This window comes from Macrotis lagotis, chromosome 1, assembly GCF_037893015.1.
Source record: "Macrotis lagotis isolate mMagLag1 chromosome 1, bilby.v1.9.chrom.fasta, whole genome shotgun sequence".
Classification (NCBI taxonomy): domain Eukaryota; kingdom Metazoa; phylum Chordata; class Mammalia; order Peramelemorphia; family Peramelidae; genus Macrotis; species Macrotis lagotis.
This window is the reverse complement of record NC_133658.1, coordinates 928851505-928869603: the sequence shown is the minus strand read 5'-3', so window position 1 is coordinate 928869603 and position 18099 is coordinate 928851505. Positions and strand designations below refer to the sequence as shown.

Genomic DNA, 18099 nt, shown 5'->3' with positions numbered 1-18099 from the left:
AAAGATTCCTGGGAAGTGGAGTCCTCCCTGCTTGTCTCCCCGGGTGGGCGAGGTGCGGAGCCAACATCTGAGTCCTTCCTCACCATTCTTTACTTCAGCACTAGATGGCGAGTTCGTGTGTGGACACACACAGACTCACACCCACACTTACTTTTACTTTAACATTCTTTTCTTTTTAAATTGAGTTCGTTTCTCCCCCCCCCCCCCCACATCAAATCTGCCTGATGCTTCACCTTGCGCTCGGGGTGCATCGGTTCTCTCTGCACCGGCATTTCCCCCCTTTCCCTATCGCTGCTCCTGGGCACAATGTTCTCCTGGTTCTTCTCCCTTCAGTTCTTCCTGAATCACCACCCCACCCCTTTCTTATAGTACAATAGGGTTCCACCACAATCAGACACCGAACTCGTTCAATTGATGAGCATTCCTTCCGTTTCTAATTCTTTGCCACCATGAAAAGAGTTCAATGAACACTTTTGTATAATATTATTTTTACATTCTACTTTTTAAAGTTTATTTTCCAATCACATGCAAAGATAGTTTTCAACGTTCACCCTTTTGCAAGCTTGCCTTCCTCCCTTCTCTCTCCCTTCCCCATGACAACAAGTAATCTGATATTGGCTAAACATGTACAATCGTGTTTAACATATTTCCATATTAGTCATGTTGTGAAAGAAGAATTGGAACCAAGTTGGAAAAGCCATGAGAAAGAAAGAAAAAACATAAAAGACGTTTAGAAGTGCATATTATGCTTTGCTCTGCAGTCTCCGTAGCTCCCCCTCTGGACGTGCATGGCATTTTCCATAACAGGTCTCTCTCAGGAGGGTCCTTGTTCATTGAACTGCTGAGAGGAGCTGCTTCCATCACAGTTGATCACTGTTTCAATTACTATGTACAGTGGTTTCCTGGTTCTGCTCACTATTCTCAGCATCAGCTGATGCAAGTCCTTCCAGGCTTTTCTAAAGTCTGACCATTCATGATTTCTTTTTTTTTCCCTTTTAAATACTTTATTTATTTTTCCAAGTACATGCAAAGATAGCTTTCAATAATCATCTTTTGGTAAGGTTTTGAGTTTTACATTGTTTTCTCTCCCTTCCCACCCCCCCTCCCCACAGAAAGCAATCTAATATAGGTTATACATGTATAACTGTGTTAAAATATATCTATATTAACCATGTTGTGAAAGAAGAATCAAATCAAAAAGGGAAAACCATAAGAGGGAAAAACCATAATACACAAGAGGAATTTTAAAAATAGTAGGCTTTGGCTTGCAATTTTCTTCTAGTTCTGCTCATTTCACTCAGCATCAGTTCAGGCAAATCTTTCCAAACTTTTCTGAGGTCCTGACATTATGATCTCTTTTTAAAAAAAAAAAATTCCAATAACATACAAAAGTAGTTTTCAGCATTCACTCATTTGCAAGTTTAAGAGATCCACCTTTTTCTACCACCCTTACTTCTGTCCCTCCTTCCCATGGAAGTGAACAATCTTGTAAGTTTAACATGTACATGTGTTTAACATATTTCCATACTAGTCATGTTGTGAAAGAATTAGAACTAAAGGGGTGGGGGGGAACTATAAGAATGAAAAACCATCCTACCCACATTTACAGTTCTGATTACTACTTCTGTATTTCTCTCTATGCCATCTTCCCTTATTTATTCTTTTCTCTTTCCTTTCTCCTTATCCCTCCTTAACATTTTTTTTCTGATTGCTACCTCTCAATCAGCCTTTCTATCAGCCACATTCCCTTTCTCTTTTACTTTCTTTTTGACTTTTATTTTATCTTTACCTTTACTTTTGCCCTTTTATCAGTCCCTGCTTCCCCTTTCTTAACCCTTCCCCTCATATCTCCCTGTAAGGTAGGATAGTTTTAAACTCAATTGGGAATGTGTGTTATCTGTTGAGAGTAAGATTTACTCAGTGCTCACACTTTCTCTTCTTTCCCTCTACTTTAATAGGTCTTTGTGCCTCTTCATCTAATATTATTTATCATCTAATGCCTCACCTCCTAGTATAATCATTCTTTTCATGTCTTCATTATTTTAAACCTGTCTTGTACTCACAGCCTCTATTAAAATATACTCCTTTTATCTGTCCTGACAGAAGTACAATTTCAAAGGTTGATTGATTGATTTATAAACAGCCTTACCTCATAGTCACTTCATATCCACAGCTTCTGTCCAAGCATACTCCTCTCTACTGTCCCAATAAACATCATCAAATTATAATCAATTTATACCTCATCCTCTTTCCAAGTACCCTATATAGAAATACAATTCTCATGAGCTGAAGTATCATGTTAAGCAAAATCACAAGAGCTAAAATTTGGATAATATCACAATCAATTTATACCCACACTCTTTGTCTAAATATGTTCCTTTCAGTTACTCTATGAGAAATACAGTTCTCATGAGTTAATATTTTCCCCCTTCTGTTTACCTTTTTATGAATTTCTCAAATCTTATATTTGGAGATCTAATTTTCTGTTCTGTTCTTGTCTTTTAATCAGGTTAAGTTGGGAAGTCCTCTCTTTCAATGAAAGACTATCCTTTACCCCTGGAAGAATGTGCTGAATTTTGCAGGGTAGCTCAGTGGCTTATGGAATATCATATTGCAGGCACTCTGATTCTTTAATGTTGAAGCTGATAAATCTTGCATAATCCTTACTGTGATTCCCTGGTATTTAAATTGCTTCTTTTTGACTGCTTACAGTATTTTATCCTTTAGCTGAGAGTTGTGAAATTTGGCTCTGATATTTCTTGGAGTTTTTATTTTGGGATCTCTTTCTGGGGTGATCCATGGATTCTTTCAAGGACTATTATATCTTCTTATTCTAAAATATTATGGCAATATTTCAAGATAATTTCTTGCATGATATTGTTTAGGCTTTTTCTGATCATGGCTTTCAGGTAGACCAAGAATTTGTAAATTTTCTGACCTGGAACTATTTTCCAGGTCAATCATTTTTCCTAAGAAGAATTTTATATTTACTTTTTTTTAGCATTTTGGGTTTGATGGAATCTTGGTATCTCACAGAATCATTCATTTCCATTTGTCCAATTCTCCCTTTTAAGGTTTTATTTTCTTTGGTTAGAATTTTTGTTTGGTTAATTTTATTTTCCAGATGGTAAATTTTACTTTTAAAATTTTCTTCAATTAATTATTCATAATTCTCCTATATGAATCCATTTCTTTTCTCCATTTTTCTTCTTCCTCTTTGGATTTTAAAATGAGCTCTTCAAAGAGGTGTTTTTGTAATTTAAACCAGTTTATCAAGCCCTTAGAGGCTTCACAAGTAGGCATTTTGTCACTGCTTTCCTCATCTAAGATGGTGTTTTTATCATTTCTATCAGAATAGTAGAGGTCAATGGTTGGCACTTTTTCACCCCATCATTTTGTCAATTGAACACTGGTCTTATGGTATAGGGTGTATAGTCCCAAGTTCTAATGTTTCCTGCACTAGTGTAGCCCCAAACCATGCCAGCTTCCCAGAGCTGGAAATCTTGCTCTCCAAGCTGGGGTTGGGTCCCTTACTGCTGGAGTGCTGTACCAGGACTCTAGCTGTGCTATGGTTAAAAGCCTCTCACTGACTTTCCAGATCTCCCTCCAACACTGGTCTAGATTCCCTTTACTTACATGACATCTTTTCCTGGAGTTTTTCCAAGATATCTTACTGAAGAGTTGTTTCACTGTTTTATTTTTTTTTTTGGTGGTTTCTGTCACTTTAGGATCTGTTTAGAGTCCTCATTCAAAGTTGTTTCACAAAAATCACTAGGAGCTTTCTAGTTTTGTGCCACCATCTTGGCTTATTTTTTTTATGTATTATAGAAGTTATTTTCTCATTTCTTTGATCTCTTTGGGGTAACAGTAACTAGGAATGGTTTTGCTGGGTCAAAGGGTATTCCAGAATGGATCAGTACACCACTGAACCAACAGTTCATTAGTGTACTTATTTTTCTGCATCCCCTCCTTTCCCTTCTTATAGGTATGAAAGTGGTATCTCAGTTATCTTAATTTTCATTTCTCTAATAAATAGTGATTTAGAGAGATGTATAGGGTATTCATGGAGAACTAGTACCTTTAGTGTGAGGACTTGCTGAACACTTCTCAGGGCTGCTCATCTACCTTTGATGTATTCACTGAACTCTCACCTGTGGCTCCAAGAAGCTGTAGTATGTGCAGTAGCCAAACCCCAGTAAAAGTGTTTTGGCAGATGGGCCAAGTTGAGGACAACCCATAGTCCTCAAACTCATCAATGAGTTAGGTGGAATGACTACCCCAAGCAAGTGAAGACTCGCGGAGAACGAGTTGATGAGAACAATTTGTTTCAATGACCATGAAGGTGTCCGAAGCAGGTTCTGTGGAGTGCTTAAGAATTTGGTCAGACATCAAATTATGCCAAAGATCCTCAACTGAATCCCTGGCAATCTCCAATTGTCTTAACTTTTTGTCCAGCCACTGCATTTTTATGACTCTGGAAGAATATAAGGGCAACAACTTTGTCTCACTTAAATCCAATTCACTCTAAAGTCAAAACATCACCCTTGTGATGTCATTGGTCCTCTTTGAAAAAAATGAAGGACAAAAACAACAGTTTAGGACTTTTATTTGGGGAAGAGAAATGTTGGAGAAAGGCTATGATAATGATGCAAAAAAAAGGTGCATCAATGAACTATTTAAATAACACACTGAAAGAAGGAAAAGGAAGGTCAAAAGGGGACAATAAAGGCACTAAGTCAACACACATTTATTATTAGCCAGGCAGTGGGCTGGAGATGCAAAGAAAGGCTAAGAGAAAAAAAAGCTTATTATCTAATGGACATGAAAATTTATATATATATATATATATATATATATATATATATGTGTGTGTGTGTGTGTGTGTGTGTATATGTACATATATACACATATATGTTGTAAATGATAGGTTTAACATTTCACATGCAATACTTTTTCTGTCCTATATATATGAAAATGTTCATGTGTGTTGATGACTATCAAATTCGTAACAAAAATATTCTTTAAAGGGTAATGAGATCTGGGAATGTCTCTAGAGCACTTTAAGACATACAAAGATAGCTAGCTGTGGTATGGGTGGGTATTATTGGGCAAGTAAGGAGAGGACTAGTTACTTTGTCTTTGACCACTGCGTATGTGAAGATGATGTCAGTCTTCCTAATGTCTCCCTCTGACCTCCCCCTCAGACATAACTTTTCCTCTAGTTACTTTTGACTCCACCTCTCAAGGGGTAGGTTTTCTTTTCATTCCTTCTGGGAAGAAACATGAGGAAGGGTAAATATCAGAGATGACCATCTCAGGGAGGCTCATTCTCCCAACAAAAATCACTTTTCTCATTTTGTCTAGGATGTATTTGGATCCACTTTCTCTTTCTATTTTTGGGAAGTTACTAAAGTATGAATCAAGGAAATCTCTTCTGCATATATCTAAGCCTGCAATGAGCCAAGAAATATTCCAGCAGTCGTAAGAAATGCCTCTTTCTTCTTGTATGTGTGTATTTATATATTTATACAGATCAGTAATTCACTGGCTAAGCTCTTTATATTGGATAAACTATGAGACAGCTGAGCAAAATAAATGGTTAGGAATTAAGGATCAGAAGACAAGTCATCTTTATCCTCCAAGAAATAATGAGTATGAGTGAAGACAGGGACTGGAAATTACTAGTTCCCCAGTCCTGTTCTCAGTGCCATGATTGACTCCAGTCACTCTGTTTCTGCCCTATGTTGCTACAGTCTTTTTCATGGTATCTCAGATTTTGCTCAATGAACAGCTGATTTCCGGTGGAGAGGATGGCAGCCATGAATGGCAGTTCAGTGCTAGAGACTCCAGGCTGATACAAGCATTTCTCATCAGTATGAGTTCTCTGGTGCAAAAGAAAAGACTTCTTATAATTGAAATTTTTCCCACATTCAGTACACTCAAAGAGTTTTTCTCCAGAATGAATTCTCTGATGAAATGTAAGTGATTTCCTTTGGCTAAAATTTTTCCCACACTGGGTACACTCAAAGGGTTTCTCTCCAGTATGAATTCTCTGATGTTCAGTAAAGCGGTCCTTTCGGGTGAAAGCTTTCCCACAGTTATCACATACAAAAGGTTTCTCACCAGTGTGAATCCTCTCATGTTTATTAAGTTGACTCTTTGACATAAAACTTTTTCCACATTGAAGACATGCAAAAGGTTTATGGCCAGTATGAGTTCTCTGATGTAGAGAGAATTGATATTTGTTGTGGAAGGTTTTGCCACATTCCATACATTCAAAGGGTTTCTCTCCTGTATGAATTCTCTGATGTTCAATAAGGTGAAATTTGTCTCTGAAGGCTTTCATGCATTCATTACATTCAAAAGGTTTCTTTCCTGTGTGAATTCTCTGGTGTGAAATAAGTGATGATCTCAAACTGAAGTTTTTCCCACATTCTTCACACTCAAATAGCTTCTCTCCAGTATGAATTCTCTGATGTACAGTAAGATAAGATTTGTCCCGAAAGGCTTTCCCACATTCATTACACTCAAAGGGTTTCTCTCCAGTGTGAATCCTCTGATGTGAACTAAGTGATGACCTTTGGCTAAAAGTTTTCCCACATTCATTACACTCAAAGGGTTTTTCTCCAGTGTGAATTCTCTGATGTACAGTAAGGTGGGACTTGTCACGGAAGGCTTTCCCACATTCATTACACTCAAAGGGTTTCTCTCCAGTGTGAATTCTCTGGTGTGAACCAAGTGATGACCTCTGGCTAAAAGTTTTCCCACATTCATTACACTCAAATGGTTTTTCTCCAGTATGAATTCTCTGATGTACAATAAGGTGGGACTTATCGTGGAAGGTTTTCCTACATTCATTACATTCATAGGGTTTCTTTGTAATATGATTTCTCTGATGTGAACTGAGAGATGACCTCTGGCTAAAGCTTTTCCCACATTCACTACATTCGAAGGGCTTCTCTCCAGTATGAATTCTCTGATGCGCTGTAAAGTGAGATTTGTCATGGAAGACTTTTCTGCACACATTACATTCAAAGGATTTCTTTTCATTTGGAATCTTCCTGTGTTTATTAAACTGATTCTTCCACATAAAGGGGTTTCCATATTCATTATACTCAAAGAGTTTTTCTCCAATGTGAATTTTCTGATGAGCATTGAGTTCATATCTCCATCTAAAGGCTTTGCCACATTCATTGCAATAAAAGAGTTCTTTTTCAAAGTGAACTCTTTCTTGTAGAGTGAATATTTTCCCGCATTCATTAGACATATGGAGATTCTTTTGAGCATAAATACTCTTAAAGTCATTAGGGCTGCTCAACTGTTTCTCACCTGCAAGAATACTCTCATGATACATATGTAGATGATTCTGACTGAAGGCTTTCTCATATTCATTCCATTTATTGGGTTTCTCTCTAGTATGAGTTCCTTGCTGTAAAAGAAAGCAAGAATTATTATTTCAGGCTTCCTTACATTTGTCATATTCAAAGGTGTCTCTTTGGTATGAATTTTCTGATGGGCAAAGGTCAAAAGCTTTGGCTGAGAGTTTTCCAAAATTCATTAAAAGGGCCCTTCCAGGTCTAGATCTATGATGCTATGGTCAATTATCAGGGCAAAGAATAGACCCCTGATCAGTTCTTGGGAGCTGGTCATTCCAAATTCCAAGCGATGACCACTTCCTAGCTCTAGTCATTCAACCACTTTTATGTCACCATAATGGTACTATCTTCCATTTCTACATACAAAGACAGTCAATGCAGACAGGTGGCCTGGGATGCTATGAGACTGATAAAATTCATAGGTTTTACCAAGAAAGGTTGGACTTTGTATCCAAGATAAGCTCTTTGATGAACACGAAGTCTTCTGAACTAAGGTTTTCCTATATTCACTAAATACTTAATGTTTCTCTCCAGGATACACTCATTGATAAAAATAGTCAGCATTTACATAGCATTTAAGGTTTGCAAAGCTCCTTACAAACATTATTTTATTTAATACTCACAACCACCTTGGGAGCTAAAGATTATTGTCCCCACTTTACAGGTGAGGAACTGAGGTAGAGGTGAAATGACTTGCCCAAGGTCAGACAGTTAAAAAGTATCTGAGACTGGGTTTGAACTCAGGTCTTCCTAACCTCCAGCAAGGGATACTTGTTTTCTGAAGGCTTTTTCCCTTTCATTACAGTCAAACACATATTTTCTAATATATAAGTATGAAAAGTAGTATTAACATTTTTTTTTAAGTTTTTTAACAAGGCAATGGGGTTAAGTGTCTTGCCCAAGGTCACACAGCTAGGTAATTCTTAAGTGTCTGAATCCGGATTTGAACTCAGGTCTTCCTGAATCCAGGGTGGTGCCCTGTCCACTGTTCTACCTAGCTGCCCCCAAAAAGTAATTTTGAAGAGATTCCTTCGTTTACTGCCCTAGCACAGGGTGTTCAATCATCTCTCAATAGGTCCTATCACTGTGTAATGTTCTCTTCAAATGTATCCTATTTATGCAGACTTATTATTTAAGGGACTCTCTTTTTTCTTTTTTTTTTCTTTTTTTGGCAAGGCAACGGGGTTAAGTGGCTTGCCCAAGGCCACATGGCTAGGTAATTATTAAGTGTCTGAGGCCAGATTTGAACCCAGGTACTCCTGACTCCAGGGCCGGTGCTTTATCCACTGCACCACCTAGCCGCCCCTGGACTCTCTTTTTTCAAACTTCTTCCAAATTTATTATAATCAGAAGCATTCTTTTCACTGACAATATTATTGGGGAAGAAGAATCCAACCCCGCCCACTCTTCTGTTTTCCTTTTCCTTCTCTACTTTGACAGCACATCTCTCAGTTTCTCCTAAATTGGAAACCCAAAGACTAACCTCTTGCAATCCTTCATCCCCCAATGTTCTCATGAGAATGTCTTGTTCTGGAACTGAGTCTTTGGTCTTGAATCTTTCGTCCTGAAAAGAACCTAAAAAAAAAAAAAGTCAAGTCATTCTTATCTGCATTAGGAAAAAGAAAACTATTTTACATTAAATGTGAAAATCTGGTTTTTTCCATCAAGAATGAAGATTAATTATGTCAAAGGAAGAACACTACTAAAGACAGCTGAGGAGGCAATAATACAGTTCTTATGCCCAGGTCAAAATGAATATGATAAATGTGAGAAAGTCTGAAAGCATTTATAAGATGTATTGGTTAGATTTGGGGAATTAGTTTTTTCCCCCGTTCTTTTTTTCTTTTTTCTTTTGGGCAAGGCAATGGGGTTAAGTGGTTTGCCCAAGGCCACACAGCTAGGTAATTATTAAGTGTCTGAGGCTGGTTTTGAACTCAGGTACTCCTGACTCCAGGCCCGCTGCTCTATCCACTGTGCAACCTAGCTGCCTCTCCCCTTTCTTTTTTATTTTTTACTTTTTGTCATCAAGAATGGAACTGGAGGGGCGGCTAGATGGTGCAGTGGAGTCAGGAGTACCTGAGTTCAAATGCGGCCTCAGACACTTAATAATTACCTAGCTGTGTGGCCTTGGGCAAGCCACTTAACCCCATTTGCCTTGCAAAAAAAAAAACCCCAAAAAACTTTTTTAGTTCTTATGGCTATTATTAGGGAACAGCTGCTTGGCATAACATATAAAACATTACATGTAGGAGTTAAAAAGACAAACTCAAATCTTAAATTTACTAGCTACATGTCTGGACAAGTTATTTAACCTCTCTCTGCCTCAGTTTCTTCATTTATAAAATGAGGAGGCTGGACTGGATGATCTCAAAAGGCCCTTCCAACTCTCGATCTATAATGCTATCAGAGTGAAGCACAGACCCCTGGTCAATTCTGCTAGAGAGACACCTGTTTCTCTTGGGAGCTGGTCATTCCAATTTCATGAATTCCAAGCACTGACCATTTCCTGGCTCGTCATTCAACCACTTTCATGTCCCGCATCTTCTATTTCTACATACAAAGATAGTCCATGAAATGGAGGCACTGCAGACAGCTGGGTGGCTGAGGCTAATAAAAGTCATAGGTTTTACCAAGAAAGGTTGGACCTCATTCCAATGAAGCAGCAGCAGGGAGATAATTATTATATGATTCACCACAAAATCATTGGACAAACCTCTCAGCTAATGCCTAATACTGAATCCGGTTTTGCCTCCTCTTTACAGGCCCAAAATCCTGGAAATAAACTGCCTTATCAGACTCAATGAGTGAAGTCACTCAGGAGGTTTTAGCTGGAGCAGGAAACAGAGGGATGGAGTAACAATGACAAAGAAAAAAAAGTCTCAAAAATACACAGGAAAGGATGGAGATCAGAAGGGTTCAGGCTAGAGGGGCAATACTGATACACTGCCAGGAGAAAGCTAGTTTCCATCTGAAATGCCCAGCTTCACAATTACAACCCTTTTTCTAACCTTTGGGTGTGGAAATGGTCCTGTTTCTTGATGACAGTCAGGTTTATAATAAAGAACACAGATGGCAAGAGGCCTAGAGCAGGAATTTCATGAATTCAGGAAGCTGCTGAGTAAGGAAGTTCCTCTCCTGTGGCAGGTCTCAGAAAGATACCTGACCCAGAGGAGCACTGAGAGGTGATGAGTCCTATCCAGCATCACACTCTCTGGAGGAGGCAGAAAAGGCAAGATAGGAAGTCATACCTTCTTGGTTACAAGATTGGTTCTCTAGCCACTGTATGGCCTCTCCAGAGAAACCAAGCAACCCCCCCCAAAAATATTTATGAACCCATATGCACACACACACACACACACACACACACACACATCTTTTATAAAAAATATATTGCATTTATATTCATTTAAAGATATCTACAGACATTTATTAATATATAAATATAATGTTCAAAGGAAAAAATGCCTGTAATGCCCACTTGCTCAAATAATTAAGTGTAAATCATTTTGCAACCAGTCAAGCATTGTATAGATGATGACCAAAACTACAAAGAGATGGTCCATGACTCTAATCTGTCTACCCGTCTATCCCTCTCTCACCTGGATCGATGTCTCTTAAGTCCACTCCCTCGAGCATCCATGGACTTTCTCCTCTCTCCAAGTGGGAGATCACATCTGGTTTCAAAACTGGAAGCCCTGATCACGTGGAAAGAAATGAAGTTCTAGTGACAACAAAACCATCTCAAAATCCACCATTTGGGGATGAAGCCCAGACCTGCTTGAGACTCAGAGACCCTGATTTACCAGCCTCCCTCCCTGCCAAGAGTAGAGGATCTTCTCGTGTCTTCAGGTCACACAGGCCCAGGGATTGAGCAAACTGCTTTGACCCGGAGAGACAGAGACCTGGGTGAGCCAGGGCAATGAAGGGGCAGCACACCCACCCTCAAAAGGCCAAGTCCTTTTGCTCAGGCACAGAGAGCACAAACAGCTTCCAGGATCTTCCCTCATAGAAGAGCTTGACCCCTCCATCCCCTGACTGCAGAAGAGAGTTCATGTGTCGCCTGCTAGTGTCTGCCCATGAGGAAAAGCAGCCCAGGATCAGAGCCCGACTCAAGGGAGAGAGGGGCATCCTTACCCAGGGAGACAAGGTTCTCAAAGTTCTCCAGCATCACCTCCCGGTACAGGGCCCTCTGGGCAGAGTCCAGGTGGCTCCACTCATCTTGGGTGAAGTCCACAGACACATCCTTGAATGTCACCGATTCCTGAAACATCAAACACATCTCTTCTGACCCAGGCCTCATGGAGGAGTCACAGAAATAACAGGAGAGAGCATGAAGAGAAGTTCTCCATTTCTGAGCTCTCTCAAACAAACTGATAATACCCTTGGCAGTTAGGGGGTGCAGTGCTTAGACCACCAGGCCTGGAGATGGGAAGACTGCTCTTCTTGAGTTCAAACCTGGCTCTGGAAACTCACTAGCTGTGTGACCTTGGGCAAGCCACTTCACCCCATTTATCTCAGCTCCCTCATCTCTAAAATGGACTGGAGAAGGAACTGGTAAACCCCAAGAGTAGCTCTCCCAAGAAAACCTCCAATGGGGTCACAGAGAATCAGACACAACTGAACACACACAACCCCCCAGGGGCCCTGAAGCTCAGGATCTCTGATGGATGGAGCTCCCTCCTGTCCATGCCCTCTCATATCACTGGCTCCTGGGGGCATCTGAGTTCCACCAGCTCATGAAAGAGTCCATGTGTAAGATCTCAAGAGCCAGTCCCAGAGCTTGGCTCTGTCCATGGGCAGGTTCTGCTGGCCTCTGATGTTGAGCCAGCCACAGGAAGAACCATGGAGGCTTCAATGCCGAAATGGAATTAGCAGGAGCAGAAGCAAAGGTTTCCATACCTGGAGACTTCATGAGAAGAAGAAATGAAAACTCACCTGGTAGTCAGAAGTCAGGAGCTCAGGAGTCATTTCTTCCTCTTCTTCCTCCTTCTCCTCCTCTTCATGTCGATCTTGGGAAAGAGCAGAGTCTTTGGAGGGCAGAGCTGCAGGGGAAAGGATAAGTCATCGCAGACATCAAGAGAAGGGCATCAGGGGCACCAGGGAAAATCCGCCTCACAGCATTTGGGGGGACCACCTTGGGCTCTACAGAATCAAGGTGAGGGGTTAAAGATACTGATGCTTAAGAGGGCATCTATACAGAAGGGAAAGGTCAAAGGTAGCCCTGAAGAACCCCAACATCTCCCAAGCAGAGAAAGGGCATTTATGCAGCACCTATTGTATGTCTGGCATGGCGATAAGAACTTTACCAAAATCACCTCATCTGATCATCATATCTGGGTGGAAGGTGCCTTTACAGCTGAAGAAACTGAGGCAGACAGAGGGGAAGGGACCTGCTCAGAATCACACAGGTAATGTGTATCTGAAGCTGGATTTGAACTCAGGTCCTCCTGACTTTTGGGCTAAGGGCTTGCTCCTGGCCATAAGAAGTCAATGATATTAACTGCTAAGATACCACTCATTCTTGGTCTCTCTACTTTCCATAGTCTACACAGGTGCCAACTTGATATCCCTAAACACAGAAGAAAACCAAAGAAAAATGGCTAAAAATTCCTCCTGCCAATCCAAGACTGCACAGGAAGCCTGCAGATATCTGCAGGGGATTGAAGAAGAGACAAGCTAGGGGAGGCAGAAGCCACACACAGCACCCAGGAGACCAGGGTAGGAGACACAGCCAGAGATGAGCTTTGCCAGAGTTCAGGTCTCCAGGGTCAGAAACATGGTCAGAGATGGGCAGTGCAGGACCCAGGCTACAAGCATCAAAAACACAGCCAGAGATGGGTTCTACACTGCCCAGGCTGCCAGGGTCAGAGACAAAACTAGAAATGGGCTCTATATTGTCCAGGTCACCAAGGCTGGAGACTCAGTCATAGATAGGCACTGCACTGCCCAGGCTGCCAGGATCAGAAACACGGCAGGAGATGGGCAGTGCAGAGCCCAGGAGGCCAAGGTCAGACACACAACAAAGGATAGCACCAAGGCAGCAAAGCACCTGCTACCAGCAGAAGTCAGCAATTCCTGTGGCAGGTGGGACTTTCTCTATTCTCCCAGTCCTAAAACATCAGAAGTGCAGCCCCCAGCCCCACAGAAAAGCCAGGATAAAACAAGGCCTGCTCAGGCCATCCAAGAAAACAGGATGAAGTCAACTGACCCACACCCCAAGTTCCAGTCTAGAGACTAAGGTAGCAGAGAGGAGGGAAGACAAGAAATTTCTAAGCCACAGGAATGCTATAAGTGAACCTAGAACAGAACACTTCCATAATAAGTACAAAGAAAGACTCAGAAAAAAAGATCAGCATGACCACAAAGACTAATAGAAAGGCTTCAAAAAATGAAACAAATGAATTAAATGAAAAAATGAAATTAGAAATGAAAAAAGAAGTAGGTGGGGAGGGATATGGCTTAAAACAGAAGATGGAAGATCCTCCCCAGTGATACCAGAAACAACTGACCTGGAAAACGGGTAACTTAAGGATTGGGAGCCTCTATGAAAGTCACAACCAAACAAAAAAATTGCTGTACTTCAGGAAATTATACATGAAAATTTCCCAGATCTAATATAACCAGAAAGCAAAGTGAAAGCAGAAGGAATCTACCAGTTACCTCCTGAAAGAAATCCCAAAAGGAAAAATCCTAGGAATATCATGGCCAAAATCCAGAGAAAAAAATACTGCAAGCAAACAGAAATAAAAGTCCAGTACCCCCAGGAACCATCATCAGAATCACATAGGAAGAGGCTGCAACTACTACAAAGTTGAGGAAATCCTGAATTCTTACATTCTAAGAGCTTAAAAGATAAAGGTTTACAAGAAGAATTACTTACCTTCCAATGAATATAATCCAACAGGGTAAGCGTAGAGATAGGACTCCATTCTATTTGTAGAATAGTGAGAAAAAATGATTCCTGACAAAAATATCAGACTTGGGTAGAATCTCTAAAATATAAAAACAGGAGATTTGGAAAAGCCAATCAGGTAAACTCATTTAAGAGAAAGTAGGGGGTTAGATGATCACAATGAGCTATGTGTTCAGTCCATCTCTGCTCAGTTTTGGTAAGAGTATCATCCATGAGAAGCACTCTAGGGCCATAACAGGAATAAAGGCAAAAAAAGGACCTTATTGCTTTTAACAGGAACTTTCTAAGGATAAAACAAAAGTGAAGGAACTTGTTCTTTTTCTTTGCAAGGCAGCGGGATTGAGTGACTTGCCCAAGGTCACACAGTTAAGTAATTATTAAGTGTCTCAGGTCCTCCTGATTCCAGGGACAGTGCTCTATCCAGTGTGCCACTTAGCTGCCCCAAGGAACTTCTTGTTTCTCATAAATGGGGCCTGCAAGTTGAGAAGAGTGCACAAATGTGAAAAGTGGGGTTGGGATCGAGAGGTTCTCATGGACATAACTCTTACCTCTACTGAGTGGAGGTGAACTAAACACACCTAGCAGTTTGGTGGATAAATACATTACATTCAATGAAGAGTAGACAAAAATGAATGAGACAATTTTGAATTATGCTAATTATGGCTAATTTTTGCCATAATTATGGCACCTAAATATTTATGCTGTTTTTTTGTATGTGAGGTAGCAAAGAATTGAAAACATGTGGCAGGCCATCAATTATTTACATGTTTTGCATGACTACACATGTCTAATCCATAGCCAATTGCTTGCCTTCTTAAGGAGAAACTATAAGGCTCAAAATTTAAAATGAAAAGCTAAAATTATAGTTTGAGAAAAACATAAAATTATTGTTAAAAATTAAATTTAGAATTATGTAAAAAGTGGCTAAAAGTTCCTATACTTTGATCCAGAGATAAATGACTAGGCCTATAGCTCTATGATGTCAGTCAAAAAAAAGAAAGATCCCCATGTAACTAAATATTTATGCTTTTTTTCCCTGTATGTGAATTGGCGAAGTGGGAGGCCATCAATTAGAAAAAAGGCTCAGCGACTAATGGGCCACCAATGAGATGGAATATGTGATCAAGAGGAATACAGAGAAGCATGGACAGACTCATGTACTGATATCTAAGATGGCACAAGACATGCTATGACAGCATCAATGGAGAGAAAGGCAGCTATTAACAATCCAAGTGGAAAATCCATTCAAAATTAAGGAAGTCAAATTTGGCCCAAAGAGGAACTCTGAGAAGACATTTCCCTGAAGACATTTTACTAAAGAAAGAGGAGAACAGGGGCAGCTAGGTGCTGCAGTGAATAGAGCCCCGGGCCTTGGAGTCAGGAGGACCTGGGTTCAAATCCAGTCTCAGACACCTCATAATTACCTAGCTGTGTGGCCTTGGGCAAGCCACTTAACCCCATTGCCTTGCAAAATCTTAAAAAAAAAAAAAGGTTACAATTAAGAGGGCTGGCTCATAGCAGCCCTGTTCATGATGGTAAAGAATTGGAAACCAAGTGAATGTCCTTCAATTGGCGAATGGCTTAATAAACTGTGGTATAGGTATGTCTTGGAACACTATTGTTCTATTAAAACCAGGAGAGATGGGAATTCAGGGAAGCCTGGAGGGATTTGCATGAACTGATGCTGAGAGAGAGGAGCAGAACCAGAAAAACACTGTACACCCTAACAGCAACATGGGGGTGATGTTCAACCTTGATGGACATGCTCATTCATCAGTGCAACAATCAGGGACAATTTGGGGTTGTCTGTGATGGAGAATCCCATCTGTATCCAGAGAATGAACTGTGGAGTTGTAACAAAGACCAAGGATTATTACCTTCAATTTAGGAAAAATCCTGCTATCTCATTGTCTGATCTCTTATACTTTATATTTTTTCCTTAAGGATATGATTTCTCACATCACACTCAATTTGGATCGAGGTATACCATGGAAACGATGGAAAGACTGGCAAATTGCCTTCTGTGGGGGTGGGGGGGGAGGGAAGCAAGATTAGGGGAACAAATTGTAAAACTCAAAATAAATAAAATCTTTCTTTAAAAGAAAAAGAGGGATGGCTCAGTGGGAGGGGGAAATATAAATAAGGCTGCCATTTACTATTACCGATAGTTTCTATTGCTCCCCTTTGTGAACTCGACATCACAAAGTTGTGGCACGGATCTCGATATACAACCTCTGGTGCGTTCCCCTCTGCCTCGTCTCCCGCCCCCCATCTCTCGCCCATCTCCCCGGGCCCCTCCTCGTCTCCTGCCCCCCATCTCTCGCCCATCTCCCCGGGCCCCTCCTCGTCTCCCACTCCCCATCTCTCGCCCACCCCCCCGGGCCCCTCCTCGTCTCCTGCCCCCCATCTCTCGCCCACCCCCCCGGGCCCCTCCTCGTCTCCTGCCCCCCATCTCTCGCCCACCCCCCCGGGCCCCTCCTCGTCTCCTGCCCCCCATCTCTCGCCCACCCCCCCGGGCCCCTCCTTGTCTCCCGACCCCGGGGGCATCACCCCTGGCCACTCGGGTCAGCCCCCGGCTGCAGCCCCCCGTGCCCGCTCCTCCTTCCTTGTGCCCTTTTGCCTCCTGGCTCTCCCCCGCCCCTCCGCTCTCTCCCGACCTCCCTGCCTTTCCCCCTTTTTTTTTAAGTTCTTTTAGTTTTTGCAAGGCGCTGGGGCTAAGGGACTTGCCCAAGGCCACACGGCTGGGCCATGATCCGGGTCTGAGGCCGCACTTGAACCCAGGCCCTCCCGCCGCCAGGGCCGGGCTCTGACCACTGCGCCACCTTGCCGCCCCTGAGTCGTTTTTCTTTAGAAAGACGTTATTGACTTTGCGTTTTCCGCCCCAAAGCAGTGGCCGGCCTTCCGACGGAGGAGCCCCGTCTAAGGGGTCACTAGATCCGGTCTCCCCCGCGGCCGCAGACGGGCCCCGGTGGTCGCCTCTGCCTCCCCCTCCCACCCCGGGGGCCCCCTGCCCCCCCGGGCGCTGGCCGCGGGCCTGGGTACACAGCAGGCGCTTAAGCAATGCCCACGGGCCGCCGCCTGCACGGGGGCTAGCCTCGGCTCGGGGCCATCCCCGGGCGGGCCCCGGGGCCCCGGGGTTCACCCAGCGGGCGGGGGCAAGGCCCGGGGGGCAGCAGGGGGCCCCGGCTGGGGGCCTGGCCTCTGCCGCGCTCCGCCCTCCGGGCGCCCGCGGCCTCGGTGTCCTCGTCCGCCGGGGGGCTCCTTCCTCCGGCCCCGGGCCCGCGCCCCGCGCCCCCCGCCCCGGGGCCACCCCGCGCACTCACCTCCCCGGCGTGCCTGCGGGCTCGGGGCGGGCATGGCGCATGCGCGCCGCCTCCCTGGGGCCCGGGCCAAAGGCGCCGCCGCCCGAGCGCCGAGTCCGGGCCCGCGAAGAGCGCGCCTGCGCACAGGGGGCCCCGCCGCCTCCCGTTCCCGAGATGCCGCGGGGCACGCAGCCAGCCCCGCCTAGGCCGCGCTCCGCGCTTGCGCACTCTCCCTCTCGCCACAGTGCGGCAGGTGTCTGGCCCTAATCCAACTGCAGACTACAATTCCCAGAAAGCATCGGGCCACCCGCTAGTAGGCCGTGAGGCTGCGCCTCGAGCAGGGTCTCCTGGGAAATGAAGTCTTCCCTGGTTCCCAGCTGGGGGAGGCGGGATGCGGAGCAGAATCGGAGGCTCTACCTGGGCGCCAGAGGGCGAGGCTCGCTTCACCCCCGCCTTATAAACATGGCATTATTTACTCATGTGTTACCTATAAGTGTGTGCGCGTGCG

The 18099-nt window shown here is 43.1% G+C and overlaps 1 protein-coding gene across 2 annotated transcripts; it reads right to left on the bottom strand.

The window, feature by feature from the left end:
• Positions 1-2127: 2127 nt before the first annotated feature.
• LOC141511052 (uncharacterized) lies at positions 2128-17723 on the bottom strand. Of its 2 annotated transcripts, XM_074220379.1 has the most exons (7): positions 17613-17691; positions 14257-14368; positions 12312-12418; positions 11511-11637; positions 10976-11071; positions 8860-8951; positions 2128-7429 (listed from the first exon to the last, which is right to left on the bottom strand). In XM_074220379.1, the coding sequence occupies exons 2-7, from the start codon at positions 14303-14305 to the stop codon at positions 5702-5704; spliced, it is 2199 nt and encodes a 732-aa protein (XP_074076480.1). In that variant the 5' UTR covers positions 14306-14368; positions 17613-17691; the 3' UTR covers positions 2128-5701. The 2 variants fall into 2 exon arrangements, with proteins under 2 accessions (XP_074076480.1, XP_074076483.1); XM_074220382.1 differs by lacking the exon at positions 14257-14368 and having other exon boundaries at positions 17613-17723.
• Between the last annotated feature and the right edge of the window lie 376 nt (positions 17724-18099).

What these genes read in the sequence shown, in the direction of transcription:
- LOC141511052 (XM_074220379.1), bottom strand. Translation starts at nt 14,305, where the DNA reads ATGGAGTCCTATCTCTACGCTTACCCTGTTGGATTATATTCATTGGAA. An exon ending in TGAGAACCTTGTCTCCCTGG is followed by an intron (nt 11,072 to 11,510) that starts GTAAGGATGCCC and finishes CCACGTGATCAG; the next exon opens with GGCTTCCAGTTTTGAAACCA. An exon ending in CTTAAGAGACATCGATCCAG is followed by an intron (nt 8,952 to 10,975) that starts GTGAGAGAGGGA and finishes TTTTTTTTTTAG; the next exon opens with GTTCTTTTCAGGACGAAAGA.